We start from the raw sequence: 19,186 nt of genomic DNA, 5'->3' as shown, positions 1-19,186 counted from the left end.
CTGGGTACTTTGTCCTGGTCTCCTGCTATGACGCTTCGCCGTTTACCAAAGCTTTCAGCTTTCAAGATACTTTCAGGACTTTAGTAAGGTATTGATACTAATTTAAACCACCAAAAGCATCAAAGTATCAAAACTGTCATGTTGATAGGCCCATCCATATAGCTCTGAGCATTAGTTATCAAAAGTCACATATAGAAGCAAATGCGTGGATAAGCTAATGTCACTTTTTAACCTTGTCCTTTTTGATACAAAGTATAATTTATCATATTGTTTTCGAGCGTATTCACAGCCGTTGTTGGCAATAGCTGCTTCATTCATATCAGACAAGGTATGATTTATCCTAGTTGCTCGCACGGTGTGGCCGCCATCACTTCTTGGCTGGAGTAATAAGGAATGTGAATGAGTGGTAGAGGACGTGGGCAGGTGAGTCCTGAAAGCTGCCTTTGTGTGGAAGCTGGCAGGAGGAACACTATCCACTACTGTGAGCCCCCCAAAACACACACAGACACACACACGCAAAATGAACATATACTGTACATTTAGAGTACAAGGCATAGACAAAAATGTTAACCGTTAAAAATTTTACATAAAGGATAGAGTAATAGAGTTTTCCTTCTTCTCTCCCATACTTTCATTTAAGATGCTAAACACCTTTTTTCCCCACTCCACCTCAACTCCAGTCTGTGTCATGGAGCTTAGTAATTAACGCCACATTTCTAAGCACAAATGGGAAAATTTTTAGCAGGTAAAACACAAATGGAAGAGATCCTGACTGCATTTTTAGTCATTTCTGAAACATACTATAATGGTGTTTACATCAATGTTTTATTGAAGATTTCATTCATAATTCATAATTAATTTGAATGTTTATATATATATAAAATCGGTTATCGTTTTTTTAAAACTCGCTGATCGGTGATCGGCCCCAAAAATCCTGATCGTGTAAAGCCTAGATTGTCATCATTTGGGTCACGGATGAGCTGAGCCTAACCTTAACTTTGGACGAGAGACTGGGTACACCCTGGATTAGTTGCCAGCCAATCGCAGGGCAAATAGAAAAACAAGCGTTAACACTCACATTCACACCTATGGACAATTTTGAATCTTCAATTCATCTAACATACTTCGGGAATGTGGGGTATAAGCCAGAGTACCCAAAGAAAACCCACACTTACACACGGATAACATGCAAACTCCAACACAGGTAGGCTCGAGCTAATGTTCGAAACCTGATCCTCAGAACTGTGAGGCAGATGTGTTGACCACAAGTTCACCGTGCTACTGGGGAAAAACACATTTTAAATTAAAATCAAAACAAAAAATATGTTCATGTGGACAAATTCTAAATGTCTGGTGGACAAAGTCTAAATGTTCTCCTGAGTGACTGCCATTTGGTTTCATTAAACTTAATGTGAGTTTCTGTTACACAAATGAAAAGGTCTCTGTATGGTTGAGGAGTGGTGACTTGCTGAGTACTGATCTGTATTCTTGTTTGTTTGCTTCTCCATAGGAGGGGCCTGCCGACAGCAATTGCGCCAGGCATCATGAGGCAGCAGCAAGCTTGGCCGGCGAGAGCGAAGAAGTCGCCCTTCATTACTGTCGAGCAGGCTGCGCCGGGGAAGAAACACAGCAGAAGCAACGCATTCCACAACCGAGACGGGTGAACACTGGCATCTGAGGGTTGACAACAAATGGGAAAGACATTCAGTGACTGTTTGAGGGGAGACAGTAACTTGGACTGTGTCATCCTAAATGGCAAAGGGGACTGGGCCACTCTGGAAGGAGGCAGTGATGTCCCTCTTAACACATTGCCCCCCTTTAGAAGCTCCTTGTTAGAAGTCACTAGGCCGGCTCGTGCCCCTGTGAGGCTTCAAAGCTGAGGGGTAAAGGAGAAGAAAAAACGAGGACAAGTGAGCAACAGACCAGAGGAAAAAAAAGACCGCGGCAGGCCCTCATGCAGGCGCGTAAGAAATATGTTCTGCTGGGCTTGTGTATGTTCTGCTGGCTGGTTCTCTTTTACTTCGGTAGGGGAGTCCACCTACCTGTGCGTCTGCTCCGCATGCTGACAGGCCAGCAGGGTGAGGTAGTGCGACCCTGGCCCAACTGGACCGACCGGGCCTTCCTGCCCTGCTATGCGCACCTGAATGAGCTCCAGACAGACCCCGGGACGTCTGACTCTCCCCGCCAGCGCCGACAAGCCTGGTCTGTTATTTATAAGGACAGCCACTGCCGCATGGAGACTTGTTTTGACTTTTCGCGGTGTCGGCATAGAGGAAGAGAAGGGTTCAGGGTGTATGTATATCCCTCGGAGAAAAACGATCATGTCTCCGAAAGCTACAAAAAGATCTTGACATCTATAGCTGAGTCACGATACTACACATCAGATCCGCGTGAAGCGTGTTTGTTTGTGCTTGGGATAGACACCCTGGACAGAGACCAGCTATCAGGACAGTTTGTGCCCAATGTGGATGAACGTATTCGGGGTTACCCTCTTTGGAATGATGGGCGCAATCACCTGATCTTCAACCTTTACTCGGGTACATGGCCCAACTACACAGAGGACCTAGGTTTCAACATAGGTCAGGCCATCTTGGCCAGAGCCAGCCTCAATACCGAACATTTCAGGCCGGGTTTTGACATCTCCATCCCGCTCTTTTCAAAGGACCACCCGCAGAAAGGTGGTGAACGAGGCTGGTTGGTCAGGAACACAACCCCGCCACGGAGGAAGTACCTGCTGATGTTCAAAGGGAAGCGTTATCTGACAGGCATCGGCTCAGACACCCGAAACGCGCTCCATCACATCCACAATGGGAAGGACATTGTGTCACTGACAACATGCCGTCACGGGAAGGACTGGGAAAAGCATAAAGATGCCCGTTGTGACCATGACAACCTGGAATATGAGAGGTAAGACAAGGGGTGAGGGTAGCTTTGATCAGCAGTTATTTTCTAGAAAAAAACTGTTTGTTCTAAACCATAAAACTTTTGATGTTTTATTGGTTTGACTTACTCCCAACTTCCATGTTTATTGGTAGATTTTGCATCACAACAAACCTACAATTTAATTCTATAGCCTGCACTGCTTATTGTGTCTTTTTCTGATGTTTTATAGCTGTTTTTGAGATCAAGAATTTCATAAACTATGCTATGCTGGTGTTGGTCAAAGGTTAACCATAATTGGTGTTGCTGCCTTTTGCAAATAGTTGATGGCGGTTGGTGGTAAATCTCCCAAATCTATGCATTGGAAACAATTAGTTATTTTTAAATATTATTTTCAGATTAATATTTGAAAAATACCTTCACCAAATAACTAATCCTAATTTCAATGACTAATTGACAGTGTTAAATTCAACTTTAATCTCAAATTACCAAATATTACAGATGTTGTTTTGTTTTTTAAACATCTTTTGGTGCATATCTGTGGGTGCGCTATGGTTTAATAACACCTTGTCAGTACTTTGATTTGCTTTGAGTAGGAAGTAAGTGGGAACCCTGACTTTGCAGGGTGTTACAATCACCTTCCCCAAATAGGGTTTTGAAAATTTCTGATTTCCCAGTTTTCTGGAAAGCAGTAAATGTGTCTGATTAGGACATGCCACATGCATCTAATCAATCATAGGTATTGAAAAGGATCTGAATTAAATAAGATTGATGAATATGACTTGAAAGAAGTGCATTTTAAAGGTCACCTCACCATCAGATTTATGGTGAATTTCCATAGACTAAAAATTTTATACATCATATAGGAAATTTTCTTGAATTATTTTAAACAATTGAGATGGTTTGGCTGGTGGTCTATAATTTTTTTCCCCTGTGTCATTTCACACTATTACACACTTAACTTCTGATCTTATTTTTTCTACTTTCTTTGTACTGTACTGTATGTATGGATTACTTGGGTTGTTCCCAACATCTGGTGAAATTTTCATGTCAATAGCACCTTTGGAAATATATTTAATGAAAAACATGGTAACGTGTTAAATACTTATTTCAGCCGCTGTATAACTGAGTGTACAAATACAATTTACCCTGGAATGGTAGTTAGTAGGTGTCTCCAGCTACACTCCTTGAAGCTTGTTTACTTCGGGGATGGGCAGCAAACTGATGGAATTGCTTAAAGTGCAATGAATGAGCTCATTTATTCCACCTTGCCCGTTATTGAGACACTGCAGTGGCGTTGGGATGGAGCAGATAGAAGAACAGTTGTGGCTGTCTCATGTGGAAGTTTAGTAGATGTGTGAATGAGGGACGTGATGTGGCAATACAGAAATATCTGGAGGATTTCTTTTTGTCACTCATTTGTTTGAATCCTCATGAAAACTGAGAGGAAGAGTGTGAAGGAGGGATGTGTGCAAGGGGAGGGAAAGCGTGAAGTTCTCAGGTGCACTTTGTTTTATGTTCATTTTACAGTTAATTTACTTCATGGCCCAAAAGTGTACAGTTTGTTCCTAAAAGCTTCTTTATACTCGCGCGGACAGCGACCACGCTGATGTCACTGCAGCTGTCCCACGCGTAGTTTGCCTTTATACTCGAGCGCAACCCACGCGCGCTGTTTTGAAAGTGTGCTGCAGTTCTCCTACAAGTCGGGGATGTCGCTACGGCTGGTATTGGATAGGAAACCACAGGGTGGAGTTTCTCTGCATTTTTTTTTTGCCATTTCCAGTAGCTGTTTTTACTTTCCTTTCAGTAACAAGGAACAAAGCAACAACAATGGCGACCGTGACAGAAATAATGGACCGAGATGACCAGATGATACGTTTAATTATGCTGCAAAATCGATCGAGAAGGCGGCGATGTAGATTGTATGTAGAACCAATGGGAACGCTGGTATGTCATCACAGCATGGGACTAAAAAGGACCAATTCGATGCGCAGCAACTATTTTTGTCGGGTGCGCGGCAAGCTACGCAGAGGTGCTGCGCGGGGAAATTCGTTGGTCACGTGATGCAATGCAGGAGTTGTCGGCCGTGCGACCGCGGGAGTATAAAGAAGCCTTAAGTCTTAATGACGACACTAACCTTTGAGGGGACCATGCCACTGACATTCCATTGTACCCCTAAGGATACCACGATGTCCTTTTATTACTGTAAGAGTGTTATGGCTATTTCTATTTTGTTCTACCGATCAGCTACCTATCGAAAACTAAAAGAACAAACAAAACACATACGTATAATCACTGCTATTCTTGCCAAGAGCTTTGCATGTGTCACAGTTAATGAGGCTCTTAGAAGGTGGTAACAGGTTAATGAGCGCATGCATCTGCTCCGCCGGCAGATTAGTCTGGAGGGACCGGGACAAGGAAAGGAGAAGTGGGAGGGGTTGCCAAGGGACAAGGGAACAAGCAAGGGGTTGGAGGCTAGGGGGAAGTGATGTAGATTGAAATGGACAAATCAATTTCATAAAATCAGATTGGGTATTTCTTTTGATCAATAAGTTTTGTGCTCATCAAAATAGGTAATTTTTTATGCAGTCCAGCTAGGTTACAAACAATCTAGCAAATGACAATACAAATATAACGTCTGAAGTGCAAGTAATGGCATTTATAGTAACTCATTCACTGCCACCCTTCTCAGTTAACATGGATATTTGACTTCTAAAGCCGTCACTGGCAGTGAATGTGTTAAAGGTGATTTATGTGTATTAACTTACGCTAAGAGGTTCTTGCTGCTGGATTAGGGCTCAAAGAAACACCCCCCCCCCCCCCCCCCCCCCCCCCATCCATCCATCCATTTTCTGAGCCGCTTATCCTCACAAGGGTCGTGGGAGTGCTGGAGCCTATCCCAGCTATCATCGGGCAGGAGGCGGGGTACACCCTGAACTGGTTGCCAGCCAATCCCAGGGCACATAGAAACAAACAACCATTCGCACTCACATTCACAGCTACGGGGCAATTTAGAGTTGTCAATTAACCTACCATGCATGTTTTTGGGATGTGGGAAGAAACCGGAGTGCCCGGAGAAAACCCACACGGACACGGGGAGAACATGCTAACTCCACACAGGCGGAGCCAGGATTTGAACCCCGGTCCTCAGAACTGTGAGGCAGACGCTCTAACTATTCGTCGACCGTGCCGCCAGAAACCGCCCTCCCCAGTTATAGAAAATAAAAACATAAAAAATCGGTGTATATAATTGTTGTAACTACCATTTATTGTGACCAAAGGATGACATTTAGGTGGAACACAAGAGTTGGGAATGTGACTGTGTATGTGTGTGTGCGTGCATGCATGCGTGTGTTCATGGATTATGGATGAGAGTAGAGAAAACAGAGCAAGTAGTAGGAAAGAGACAAATTAGAGGTAGGACAGTGTGGTACCTAAGGCATCAAGGACAGGAAGGAAGAACGGGAGGACGTCATGTGATAAAGATATCACAAAAAAAGTGACTTCAAGGAAATGCAACAATGAGTTGGGGCAGAAGGGTGACAAAGATAGAGAACCGTGGTTAATAAAAGCAATTGGAGGAGAAGGGGGACTTGAAGCACGAGAGAAGCTGTGCTGCAACCTAACGGCCTAGTTTACTTCACTTTGGAGGATTCTCTAAGAAAGTGAAGAAAAGCATACGTTGTACAGTGAATGCAAATGAGCGGGAGTGGGGGATAACAGAAGAGGGGGTTGGGGGTGTTGACTGAGATACTCAGAAGATGCCAAAGGAGAGAGTAAGAGTTCAGTTTGGACCTACAACTGATTGAGCAAGTGATAGAAGGTAGATTAAAAAGACATCAGAATCATCTTTATTTGCCAAGTATGTCCAAAAAACACACAAGGAATTTGTCTCCGGTAATTGGAGCTGCTCTAGTACAACAACAGACAGTCAATTGACATAGAACACTTTTAAGACATAAATACATTGATAAAAAAAACAAAAAAAACAGCCACTGAGCAATAAAGGTTTGCTAGTTATCTGGTAATGCCGGTACATTTTTTATTTATTTTTTGACAATTGTACAAAAAGATGCAGAGTCCTCTAACACTTAGAGCAGTTCGAATGACTAATATTGCAATAGTCCGGTGCAATGACCATTGTGCAAAGGGCGCCGAGACTTCAAGCGAGTAGTACGATAATCTGGAACAATGTTGATTGTGCAAATGTTGCAGATACTCCTCAGTCAGTGTGCAAATGGAGCAGATGCTACTCTGGCATGAGTGGCCAGTATTGGTCAACAACAGATATGCAAATAGTGCAGCGTGGTGAGACAACTACAGTGAGTGCACGAGTAATGTATAATTGGCCCGACAGAAATGTGACAACAAACTCAAGACAAAAAATTGCCTGCATGTTGAAATGGAATTGTAGGTTAGGTGTTTAAGAAGTTGATTGCAAGAGGGAAGAAGCTGTTGGAATGTCTGCTAGTTCTAGTTTGAATTGATCGGTAGCGCCTGCCTGATGGAAGGAGCCGGAAGAGCTGGTGACCGGGATGTGGAGGGTCCGAGAGGATTTTGCACGCTCTTGTCTTAGTTCTGGCAGCGTGCAAATCCTCAAGGGTGGGTAGGGCGGTACCGACAATCCTTTCAGCAGTTTTGATGGTCCGTTGCAGTTGGAGTTTCTCCTTTTTTGTAGCAGCACCAAACCAGACTGTGATGGAAGAACACAGGACTGATTCAATGACCGCTGTGTAGAACTGTCTCAGCAGCTCCCGTGGCAGGCCGTGCTTCCACAGAAGCCGGAGGAAGTACATCCTCTGTTGGGCCTTTTTGAGGACGGTATTTTCCCTGGTAGGACAGTCGATGTGCTGCTTGTATTTAGGGAGTTCGTGGTTGAGTTTAGCTTTGTTAAAGTCCCTGAGAATAATGAGGGGTGAGTCCGGGTGATTTTTTTTCAATTTTGTTTACTTGTTCGGCGAGCATTAGCAGCGCGGCGTTCGTGTTAGCTTGAGGCGGAATGTAGACACCAGCCAGAATGAATGATGACATGGATAAGAGCAAGAGCACTTGGAGAGTGCAGACTGTGACTGTTTATCTTGTGCCACCTACAACTGGCATTATTAACATTTTTTTTTTCTTTTCTCTTTTACCTATGAGGATTCTAAAAAAAAGTTCAATATAATTTATCATATGCTAAACATATTCAATTAGAGTGAAATAAAAAAAAAATAAAAGTTCGTCCAACTGATTAAGTTACCTATTCATTAATTGATTTTTATTTTTATTTTTTCCCCTGACATCATGAATTTGTGGATTCTCATCAAAAGCTAATGGAGGAATACTACCATGATGCACACAAAAAATGCAGGTTGACAACATCAAGATATCATTACCTAAAAACCTTACAATTAAAATCCTACAATGCTCACACAAGCATACGGTATTTTTCCCTGTAACAAATTGTAAACGTGTGTCATAAACTGTAAGAGGTAAGTGAGAGTGTGAGCAACTTTAAGAGCTTTTGGCAACCCAAATGAGAAATGTGGCAGCCCACTGTAATTAGGGTAAGTGAAATTGTTTCTCAGAAGACGATGTAGTCTCTGTGTGTGCTTGCGTGTATGTCTCTGCAGCCCCTGTTTAGAATACTTGGAAAATGAGAGGACTCATTGTGATTCTACGGCCCTTGAACACACTGTTCTCCGTTGTTGCCCCCACTACATTACCAGCCAGCTCATACTTTTGGATCCCACACATCAGTCTTTCCCTTTTAAATTGTGGTCGGACGTAGATATTGAGCGGTGGCCGACTGGTTAGCACATCTGCCTCACAGTTCTGAGGACCGGCCAAATCCCGGCCCCGTCTATGTGGAGTTTGCTTGTGCTCCACGTGACTGCGTGGATTTTCTCCGGGCACTCCGGTTTCCTCCCACATCCCCAAAGCATGCAGGGTAGTTTAATTGAAGACTTTTAATTGGCTGTAGGTGTGAATGGCTGACGACCAGTTCAGGCTGTACCCCGCCTCTCGCCCGGAGATAGCTGGCATAGGCTCCAGCACGCCCGCGACCCCAGTGAGGATAAGCAGAACGGAAGATGAATGAATGAATGTAGATATTGAGTCACCAAGAACAACTTCACAATGTGGCAAAAAGTACTTAGTCTCGATGTTAATTGGTGTTGCCTGTTTAGCTGGCTGATATTGCTTTTTGTAACAGCTGCTAAGCATTTATTTTAATTTAAGCCCTCCTGTCGACAAACCTAAATTGAAATTGCCTCAACTCCAACAATTTTTCTAGCATGAATTTACTACAAAAATCTTTTATAACAATGTTGTAGAGGGGTGGGCCATAGGTCAAAGGTGAACCAATTACTGTGTAAGTATGGGTGCAGCTGTCTGATTAAGATAAATTAAGGCATGAATGTTAATGACACAATTGAGAACTATGCAGGAGATGTTGCTGTCATCATTGTAATACTAATTTTGCAATGTAGGAATAGTTGTTTTTTTTACATGAATGCAGGGAGCATTCAGAACCAAATGCTAAATTTTAAATTAAGAGGTTTGATGAGTCTCAGCATTCCAGCTTTTAAATTGAGATCTTGTACTGACCACTGCTATAAAGCAAACAGTGAGAGATGTTTAATCTGACATTCAAAAGACATGCTTGTGCGGTCAGAAAAACAAAATAGACTGAGGAAAAATAATAAATCAAGATGCAAAATGCCTCACTGTTGATTTAGGTTTGTACTCCCTTTGCTCAGACTGCGGCTCTCCTAAGTCTAAAAAAAACATTTGATACCTCAATCTTGGAAGAACAAGAAATGTCGGTTGGAAACTGCTTGTCGTTCCTTCCTTTTGTTGGTCTTCTAATGGTTGCTTATAGTTAAAAATATTGTATTGCACGTTGCATTTTCAGTCTCCCCAGTCTGATTCGTCCACGTCTGTAAATAGCTTGTATTCGTTGTTCTACTTTGAGGGCATTAAAGGTGACACTTGCCTGGTGTTTACATTTAACACTCGTAGAACCAATGACAGTGGAGCCACACAACAACACGCTGGGCCGGATTAATGCTCTGGCTTGCACAGGCTAAAGTCTCAGTACCCATTATACCACGGGACTCACAAATGACCATTAATAAACCACCAGTAAAACATTTTGATAATTTCATCATGATGAAAAAAAAATGTGTGGGTCTGCATTAAAATGTATTTGCTTTTTCCTTAGTCCATGCCACATTCTTGGATAAGCTTTGTTGAAAATGAGTAGGAGGCGGATGTCTGTGTAAGTAATGGATTTCGAAACATATGGAAATACATCTCGTCGGGAAGTAATATTTACATAACTCTGTACTTGGAACAGATTCTGTGACATGTAAACAGGATTGTGAATGGAGTATTGTATGTTATTATTTATGAAAGGTCAATCATCAGGTTATTGTTGTGTATGTCAAGAAAAAAAAAGTCACCAGTTTTAGACTACGACCTTTTACATACCAACAATCAGACTGGGAGGATTTGCACTTCATCCCTATATTTAAAATGTACGACGCTTACAACAAGGCAAATATTTGTTGTGCTCGACCCAGTGCTATGTAGATGTGTGCGACTTCCAACCCTTGTCACTTTGTAAGTTCCCTCCACAACATCCCATGGGTCTTGCTCCCCCTTAACAGTTGACTGCAAGTCTCCTATAATCTCTCAATTCCAGTATGAATAATGGAACAGAAGTTTCTTGCTCCTCCCATGAAGGCAACGTTTCTGCTCTGAAAGACTTTCCACACACTTTTCTCACACGCAGTAGTGAGATGCACATTCTGCATTCCATGCTATGAAAGACTAACACAAAGTCTTGTCTTGTCAAATCTATGCATTCCTACTCTGGCTCTATGCTACTGCTCAGCCCTCATGCAAGCAAAGGTCAGGGCAGGGAAGGTTACCGGTAACATGCTGTTACTGCAGCTTGTCACATGTTGTAAGGAAGTGCTGCAGCTGATTTGAGTGGAAATGTGGGTGTAGTGTGTAGTTTCCAAAAGATGATAAGAAAGACAGTGACAGAGCTCTGCACTTGACATGACTGACACAGGTTGTAATAAATGATTATTTAGAATATTAAACACAATAGATTATAATCTATATATCCATCCATTTTCTGAGCCGCTTCTCCTCACAAGGGTCACGGGAGTGCTGGAGCCTATCCCAGCTATCATTGGGCAGGAGGCGGGGTACACCCTGAACTGGTTGCCAGCCAATCGCAGGGCACATAGAAACAAACAACCATTCGCACTCACATTCACACCTACGGGCAATTTAGAGTTGTCAATCAACCTACCATGCATGTTTTTGGGATGTGGGAGGAAACCAGAGTGCCCGGAGAAAACCCACGCAGGCACGGGGAGAACATGCAAACTCCACACAGGCGGGGTCGGGGATTGAACCCCGCTCCTCAGAACTGTGAGGCAGACGCTCTAACCAGTCTCTCACCGTGCCGCTGCATGTTGTTTCAACATGAGTGCGAATGGTTGTTTGTTTGTATGTGCCCTGCGATTGGCTGGCGACCAGTTCAGGGTGTACCCCGCCTCTCGCCCAAAGACAGCTGGGATAGGCTCCAGCATGCCCGTGACCCTAGTGAGGGTAAGCGCTACAGAAAATGGATGGACATTTAGTATTGTGTTGTATTCTTTTAAGTATCATTGATTTGTTGAATAAAATGCTCAACATGAATACATTTCTACTCTATATGCAGTGGAGTAATTCATCTCTAAAGACCGCTATAGTAGGAAATACGATATAAGAACCCTAATTCAACAGATGTGCTCAAGACCTTTTTTAATTTCATTATTATTGATTTATTTATTTTCAAGGACACCTAGCTCAGGCTGGCTAAAGTAAGTAATTTATCTTTAAATTATTTGTCCTTTTGTCCAATCTTTACTCATTTTGAAGGTCGTCTGCCATCTGTTAGTTCCAACTTTTGAATTATTCTCACTACAGCTATTCTATGAAGATTTTGCTCTTTTGCCCTCAGGCAGTTTTGAAGTGAATCATTCTCTCAAAGTCAATAGATGACATGGATCATTTATACTTCCTGCTCTTGCCAGTACAGCTTGGTTCAAAAAATAAAATAAAATTAAACAGTGTTCCTGTGTTTAAATTGAGCTGTATGCATGATAGCTAGATTAACAATTTGAAAACTGACACAAGCCCTGCAGAAATTTGTGGACATAGCCAAACACTATTGAATGCTTGCAATGAAATATGGATGGAAAGTGATCTCATGTGTGTTTGAGTTTCACAAACTGCTCTCCCGAGGCCTTGACAATGTTATACAAACAAATTTTCAGGTCCACTGCAAGCCCCTGCCTTATTCTTAAACTCTATTTGCAGACATTTTGTAAGAAACAACACATTGCCTCAGCATTAATTGACTTGCCTATTGTCAATATTGTAAGCTTTGTAAGGTTTTAGACAGCCAAGAAGTCTATATAGAATTGATTGTATGTTACGCCTAATCTCCCAGGAGTGCTTGGTTTGATTGATTGGTGCATAATGTATTTGGTGACTTGTTCAGGGTTTGTCATCATTCAAATTTGATGTATTGTGGGAGAATATATCGTTGGGAGCCACCTGCAACCTGACCCAATATATTCCGCGTGAAGTAAGGCACATGCCCAGATTAGTAGTAGTTTCGTTTTCAACAACGCTTTATTGAAATAGGTCACTGAATTTCATCACCAGGGAGTGGTACTGCTATATTTTTCTCACACTCGGGTCATCATTCCTGCATGGATTTAAAATTATTATTATTTGTTTAGGTTGTTGTTTTTTCTCCCCCTTCCTTATCATTTCTTTTTAGGCTTGTTGGGTCATTGATGCACTTTTTTTAATTATCAATTTATCATTGGTTTTATTTGCAATTGTATCACTCTTGGAAACCAATGATGAACTTATAATTACATAAAATAAATGAATCGTTAAGACTTAGCAAGACATACAGTATACAGTTGAATAATAAGTATGTCACTTATTTTACCAACAACAGCCCTTTTGTCACTATGCCATTGCCAAGACTTAAAGGTCCCATGTTTTGCCTATTGAGACCTCTATAGAGTGACTCTCTAACATGGACTTAGTATAATAGTGTCCATTTCATTAAAAAAAAAACACTTTGGTTTTGTCATAGGAGTGTCCAGAAAAGGCCCCTCTAATAGCTACTTCCTTTTGACCCAGTTTTGTATCCACTTTGACCACATTTGGCAATTCTAATTCACATTTCACGTTTACTGAGGCACCATAAAGCCAATATTATCTTCCAAAAAATACATAGAGAACATGTGAAATATAGACCATATGGATGCCTTAGGTCCTTTAAGGTGGAAAGTGAAGCCTTCAAGAATATTAGAATCCACTCACTGGCTGCAACAGTAGGTACACCTTCACTTTCTAATGAGACTAAATACAAGAGCAAAAAAATAATATTGTTCACTGTTGAAGAGGTGACAAAAAAAAAAATGCTTTCACAAAAATCGCTTGGTTTGCATTGACTCAGTCAAAAAGGTATTTTGTCATCTAATTCATTTGCCATCTTCATTGTCACCTTTGTTGTCACCATTGTTGTTTATACTTTTTTACTAGATTTCAAATGTAATATTACCTCCTGCGGTATCCAGGGAATATCATGTCTTATTATCATAGAAGATGAAAATATTCTCTATCAATTCCATCAAATATTATTTTGTTTTGTGTCATCCTTGATTTTTATTTTTCCAGCGTTATTTGTGAACAACTCATGAAATCTCTATTTATTTTCTTATTATCACAGGTACTTGACTCTACTGATGTGTAGGTGTGATTGTTTGTAGGTCGATGTAATTAAGTTTATGTGCCACAGCTGCACAGATGAGATGAGCTGCATGTTTGACCAACTATTCTTCGAGCTGTTGTGTTTGTTGACAACTGGGCACTGTGTCTTTTCTCGGCTTTTATGTTTGGTGTATGCTCAGAGCTCATTGTCAGGACAAATCCTGGTTCGCTCCGATATAGCTCGCTGCACAGTTGCTCCAGTGCTGATTTATCTGCCGTGATAAGACCGCCCCCTTTCCTCTGATTGGTTGCCTCTGTGTAGAAGACCCACTTGTGATAGCACACTTATTTGTTACGTTGACAGTGCTGGCTCGGGAGCGGAGAGGTAGGCGGAGCTCTTCGCTAGTGACGTAGATACGCTCGAGAAATTCGAATGACCAGATTTCAGGCCTCTAAGGTAGAAAAACATCTGGAGCTCAGGAATGCGTGGACAGTTTCAATTCATACTTCACATTTCACCCGCTAGAGCCAATATTTACATCCTATTTACTAGAAAAAGTTGGTTGGGTAAAATATAGCACCTTTTAATAATGATGATAATAATTAATTGGAACGGTTCAAGTTCTGCTGCTGACAAAAATATCGTGAAATAGCAACTAGTTGTTGGAGAGATGCTAGTCTGGTTTCAGACTACTGTTGAGGTGCCCTTGAGCAAGGCACCGACCCCATTTGCAATCTCCAGCCCCTTTCACTCTGACATCTAGCATGCCTGCATATGTGTGTGATGTGGTTCTCTTTGTGGTTTGCAACACAAATACATATACAGCAGAGTATGTGATGAATTTCCCCTTGATGTATTATAATGTGTAAATGAATTAAATTAGTATTCTGATTTTCATTCTGGATGAAGAGTTGTAGGTTGAAAACAAACTACATGAATAATGTGGCGTGTGACAATTTCTGAGGACATTGGAACAACTACATGTAATATATTTTAAGGTTCGTCATGCTTATTTTAGGCGTTGTCCTGCTTTATATTCCGCAAAGTGACCTATAGTGTAAGTTTATTTGTCTAATACAGTGCTCACCAACTACAGTATACAGTAAGAATGAACGAAATGCTTGCCCACTCAATTGTTTTTATGAATTAGACTTTTAAAAAAAAATACTTCAATGGCAGCGCAGTCACTGCTATCACGTTTTAAAATCTTCTAATTATAATTGAGCTTTGTTGAGCTTTAAAAAGTCAACTTTCCAGTCCAAACATCACGGTGACATTATTGAAGCTTTTCTTCACCAGCTTCTTCTCTGGACATCTCCTCAGCAGCACTGAGTTGTTTGCTTGAGTATGTCAGGTGCTTATCATGTATCATGTCTAAGAAAGTGGTTATTGCTGCAGGGCTCTTACACTTGTGTGGATAACTACATAATGGTTGTCCATTGAGGATCATAATCAGGCCCTCCATCAACCTTTTCTAACACTGGCGGGATCATAGCAGGAAAGGCCTCTGGCAACCTTGTTTGCAGTTGTGCGGGCCAACTGGAGCGGAAAGACTTTGACAATGACAATGCAGTTCATAAGGAGGAGGAGGAAGGCAGGGATGGAGCAAGACATGCCTAATTCCTTATGCAGTTAAGGAACAGGAACCCAGTGTCCTGTTTTCACTTTATATAATCGGATAGCATCTGCTTGAACGTTTGACCCCATCGCCATATTCACTTTTGTAATCATGGCTTAGTAATGTGAAAGCAAACAATATCTGTCTTACTTTTGGTGGCTGGTATTGCAATATTGTTTGATGAGAGCTAATGAACTGAGAGAGGTCAAATGTTTATAGTCTTTGTTTAAGGCTTGACATATTCTTGATTTGGATTATAATGCAAGCGTTTCATGTTTGTGACTTTTTAATATTTATTTTAGTTTTGATATAAATGAAATATTATTGTTCATATACCTGTGTCATTATTAGCATTTATGTCTATGTTTATTGTCTGCCTTAAATCAGGTGGTTACTGCACCTCTGTGCTTGGTTCATTAATATCTAATTAAATTGCCAAATAGGGTTCTTTACCTACTAAAAGTTTGGAATCATTGTTTTCCAGTAATAATGTTTAATTTTTACTTTTATTTTTAAACGTATTGAATGCCGATTGAAGCACAATGATATATTTGATATTGTATTACCATGATAATCCCAATCGCTGAAAGGTTTAATGAACTCACTAATATATGATGCGCTAATCTGACCTATTGTATATACAATGGTTTTAATAACCCTGTGAGGTATTGGGGTTAAACTAGTATTTAAAGTAAGTGAGTGGGGCCTCCTATAAATCGCCAGAATTTTAAACTACTGGATTTTGTAACCCTCTAGTAACGTTGCATTCCTTGATTATGCTGCTGCCTTTCATGCAGATGCTGTGCTATGAGTTCGATTCCTGGCTAGTGCCCCAACACCATGCCATTGTAGCTTTCTCGTGCTGCTCCCAAACGCGGTTGCAATATCAAGGGCATCCAGTGTTAAACAACACAACGAAAAACTGTGCAGAAAATAATGTGAGTGATTCACTCTGGCACCCACTGATGGGACAACAGAAAATTTGTCATATGTGAGGCAAAAAAAATCATTTTCATCATGTGAGCAGCTAAAATTAGTGCGAAGTGCTGTAGTTATGGTCACTTATCAGAGGCACTGACAGTAATATTTGGCCTTGTTTGCTTGTACCCCCCTCCATATTGACATTTTTTGTTCGGTCATCGTGTACTCTTTCAGGTACGACATGCTACCCTTTGCTTCCTCGGGAACACATTGAAATGGCATAAACAGTCCATTAAAGACACTTTGTTGAAACCTGACCTGACATTTATAGTATCCCAGCAGCATTTGTATTAAAGGAGTACATCGGGTACGTCAATCAATACGATAGGCGAGCTTTAAAATGGGAAGAGTGCCAGAAACACAGAAATGCTTATTAGAGACTGAGTCTGGCTTCGACTCAAAGGGCCAGAGATTTGACTCGCTGGGACCAAGTAGCCCTGAAGTCCAGTTATCCTTGATTTCAGTCATGAAGGAGCAGAAAGAGCATAAACGTTGTCTCGCAGTATCATAAACACAAACCTTGTGGCTGATCGGTGGGTAAGGACACAAATCAACATTTTATAGCATTTGGATCCATCCATTACAGAAATTTTTTTTTTAAATCAGTTACTTTTCGTGCCAAAATGCTGAGTTCCGGTGAGTACCCTTCAAAATAAAAGGCTACAATCTTAAAAGAGGAAGTCAAGTTAAAACTTGCACATGTAAACCATTTGACATGATAAAACAGTCCCAAATAACGATGCTATAAATGCTATATTTAACTTTTACCTGAAACATTAATTAACGAATATAAATTCAATTGGGTGAGTTCCACACACATTGCCTTTTAGTTCAAAGGTTTGATATCGATAGTGGTTATAAAGAACCCCGAGTCAAATGTTCATTTTAGTCTATGCTGCGGGTTGCTAAGAAAATGGATGTTCATAATTTGGACACCCTTTATTTAAACCATGCAAGCGTATTCACCCAACCCCCTAAAAGAATCGGAACCGAGAATCGTTTGGAACCGGAATCGAAATAAGGAGCCAGAATCCGGAATCGCTAGTCCCAACCCAACACCACTTAAAACATTGCTGTACTTAAATTATGGTGGCGTTTGACGGATGGAAAAGATGAATTATATTTCATTCATATCTTGTGTGCAAAATTTGTTCAAAGTAAAAAATGTTCATCACTAATAACTGATGTGTTAACTCTATTGGTGATATTACATCATAATATACTGTACATAGCTAAATAACATGACCGTTGTCATCACACCTTTACACTCAACTGTATTTACTGTTCAAACCATTCTGTGGCAAACCTAACGCAGCTGTACTGTGCACGACTGTTTTAAAACACTTTACCTACACAACGACCCCCTTGACTCCTAAGAACAAAATCATTTTGAGCTGTCCACTTTTGAGAAAATATTTAACCCTCTTTTTTTTCATTCCCCATGCAATGATTAAGCGCATGCTTGTTGCGGTGAGCCCAACACCAGCAAATGCAGTTGCCGATGCGTGCCAGGGATAGGCGCTTTTATATTCTGCTCACAACTGAAGAACGCACCGAACATCATGAATTACTCATGAGGTCTGCTGTTGAACTTTCATTTAATGATAGCTGCACCGGGACTGCTCGGCACTTCTCTCCTGTCTCCTTCTTCAGCACCTTTGATGAATGAGAAGCAAGTTGTGAGCGGAGTAAAAACTTCACCGTAGTTGCTCTCAGAGCAGCTTTAAGTCACAGACACAACCCACAATCTACTGTTACTCCTCGCAATGAGTGATGGATGGCCCGATGCACTTCCTTGACAGGTGGCCGACTACACTGAACACACAAACGAGAGAACAAACTTTCTCGGGATGATGCTCAAGTGTGCGAATCTCGTGATTTGTTAAAATACATATTCAAAGACGGATCCTACACACTCAAGTCGCTTCCAGAAAGTAGCCTGCTAAGGAACACAGACAAATAAATGCTCCATTTGGCAAGGCTGTTTATATTTTTGTCAGTTTCAGCTAAATACATTTTATGTTTTTTTATGTACAGCATTATGCATACTGTAAGTTTGTTTTCAATGTTATTTTTGTGCTCAAAATGGTTAAGGGGTAAAGGTACTTTGTCATGTTCAAGTTACATTGTAATCTGTTCTTTGCATTTAACCCTTCCTAAGGAGCAATGGGCACTGACCGTGTCGTGCCCAGGGACCATATACAGATCTTGTGTGAGTACCAGCGTACTCGATTTAATATCATGGTTATAGTAAAATAATGTTTTATCAGTATTGTCACAATATTGCTCAAAGTAATACGAACAACAACAAACATCACAGATTCATGCACCAAAAGCATTGCGACAAGTTGTATTTTTTTATTACAAAGATTGTCAAATCAAGAACCCTACGCAGCGAAAAATGTATTTAAAATTACAACGATGACAGTTTTATATTCAACTAACTTGCCTTGCATTAGTGTACAATTTGGGGTGGAAATCAAAGAGATGCCTTGACTGTTTTTCCGCATTCTCTGCATACAAAGTAATTGCCTTGGACTTACTTTCCCTCTGCAGTCTTCTAAGAACGGAAATATGCCCACACATGTGCCGTGGTCCTCTTTTCAGGTGAACAAATGTCATTGTCACCTGGGCTTGAGTCACGTCCTCTTCTTCTTCTTTGCTGTTGCAGTGCACACTAGATGAAAGAAGCTGAGAGACAACTACTATTCTCAAGAGATACTAAACATGCAGGGGTGCACACAAGTTTGGTCTGGTTCTCAAGGGACCAGCAAAAGGTTGCTTAGAGCAGTGATCCTCATTTGTTTTCCACAAGAACCACATTGGCAGACAACATCAAGATGAGAGACACTTTTTCAACAACATGCTGTACCTATCAAGTCACGTTTGCAAATGTTCATTTCAAAATATCAATTGGTCATCACACA

The 19,186-nt window shown here is 41.1% G+C and overlaps 1 protein-coding gene across 1 annotated transcript in view; it reads left to right on the top strand.

Annotated features, from left to right (window-relative positions):
* Positions 1–19,186, top strand: part of ext1c (exostoses (multiple) 1c) — a 71,679-nt gene that overhangs the window by 7,846 nt on the left and 44,647 nt on the right. The window contains exon 2 of the mRNA XM_061760268.1: positions 1,511–2,907. Within this exon, the coding sequence (XP_061616252.1) occupies positions 1,955–2,907 (953 nt within the window). The 5' untranslated portion in view covers positions 1,511–1,954. The remainder of the gene's footprint in view (positions 1–1,510; positions 2,908–19,186) is intronic.

The sequence above is a fragment of the Phyllopteryx taeniolatus genome, chromosome 21 (genome assembly GCF_024500385.1).
Source record: "Phyllopteryx taeniolatus isolate TA_2022b chromosome 21, UOR_Ptae_1.2, whole genome shotgun sequence".
Classification (NCBI taxonomy): domain Eukaryota; kingdom Metazoa; phylum Chordata; class Actinopteri; order Syngnathiformes; family Syngnathidae; genus Phyllopteryx; species Phyllopteryx taeniolatus.
This window is presented reverse-complemented; position numbering and strand designations above follow the sequence as displayed.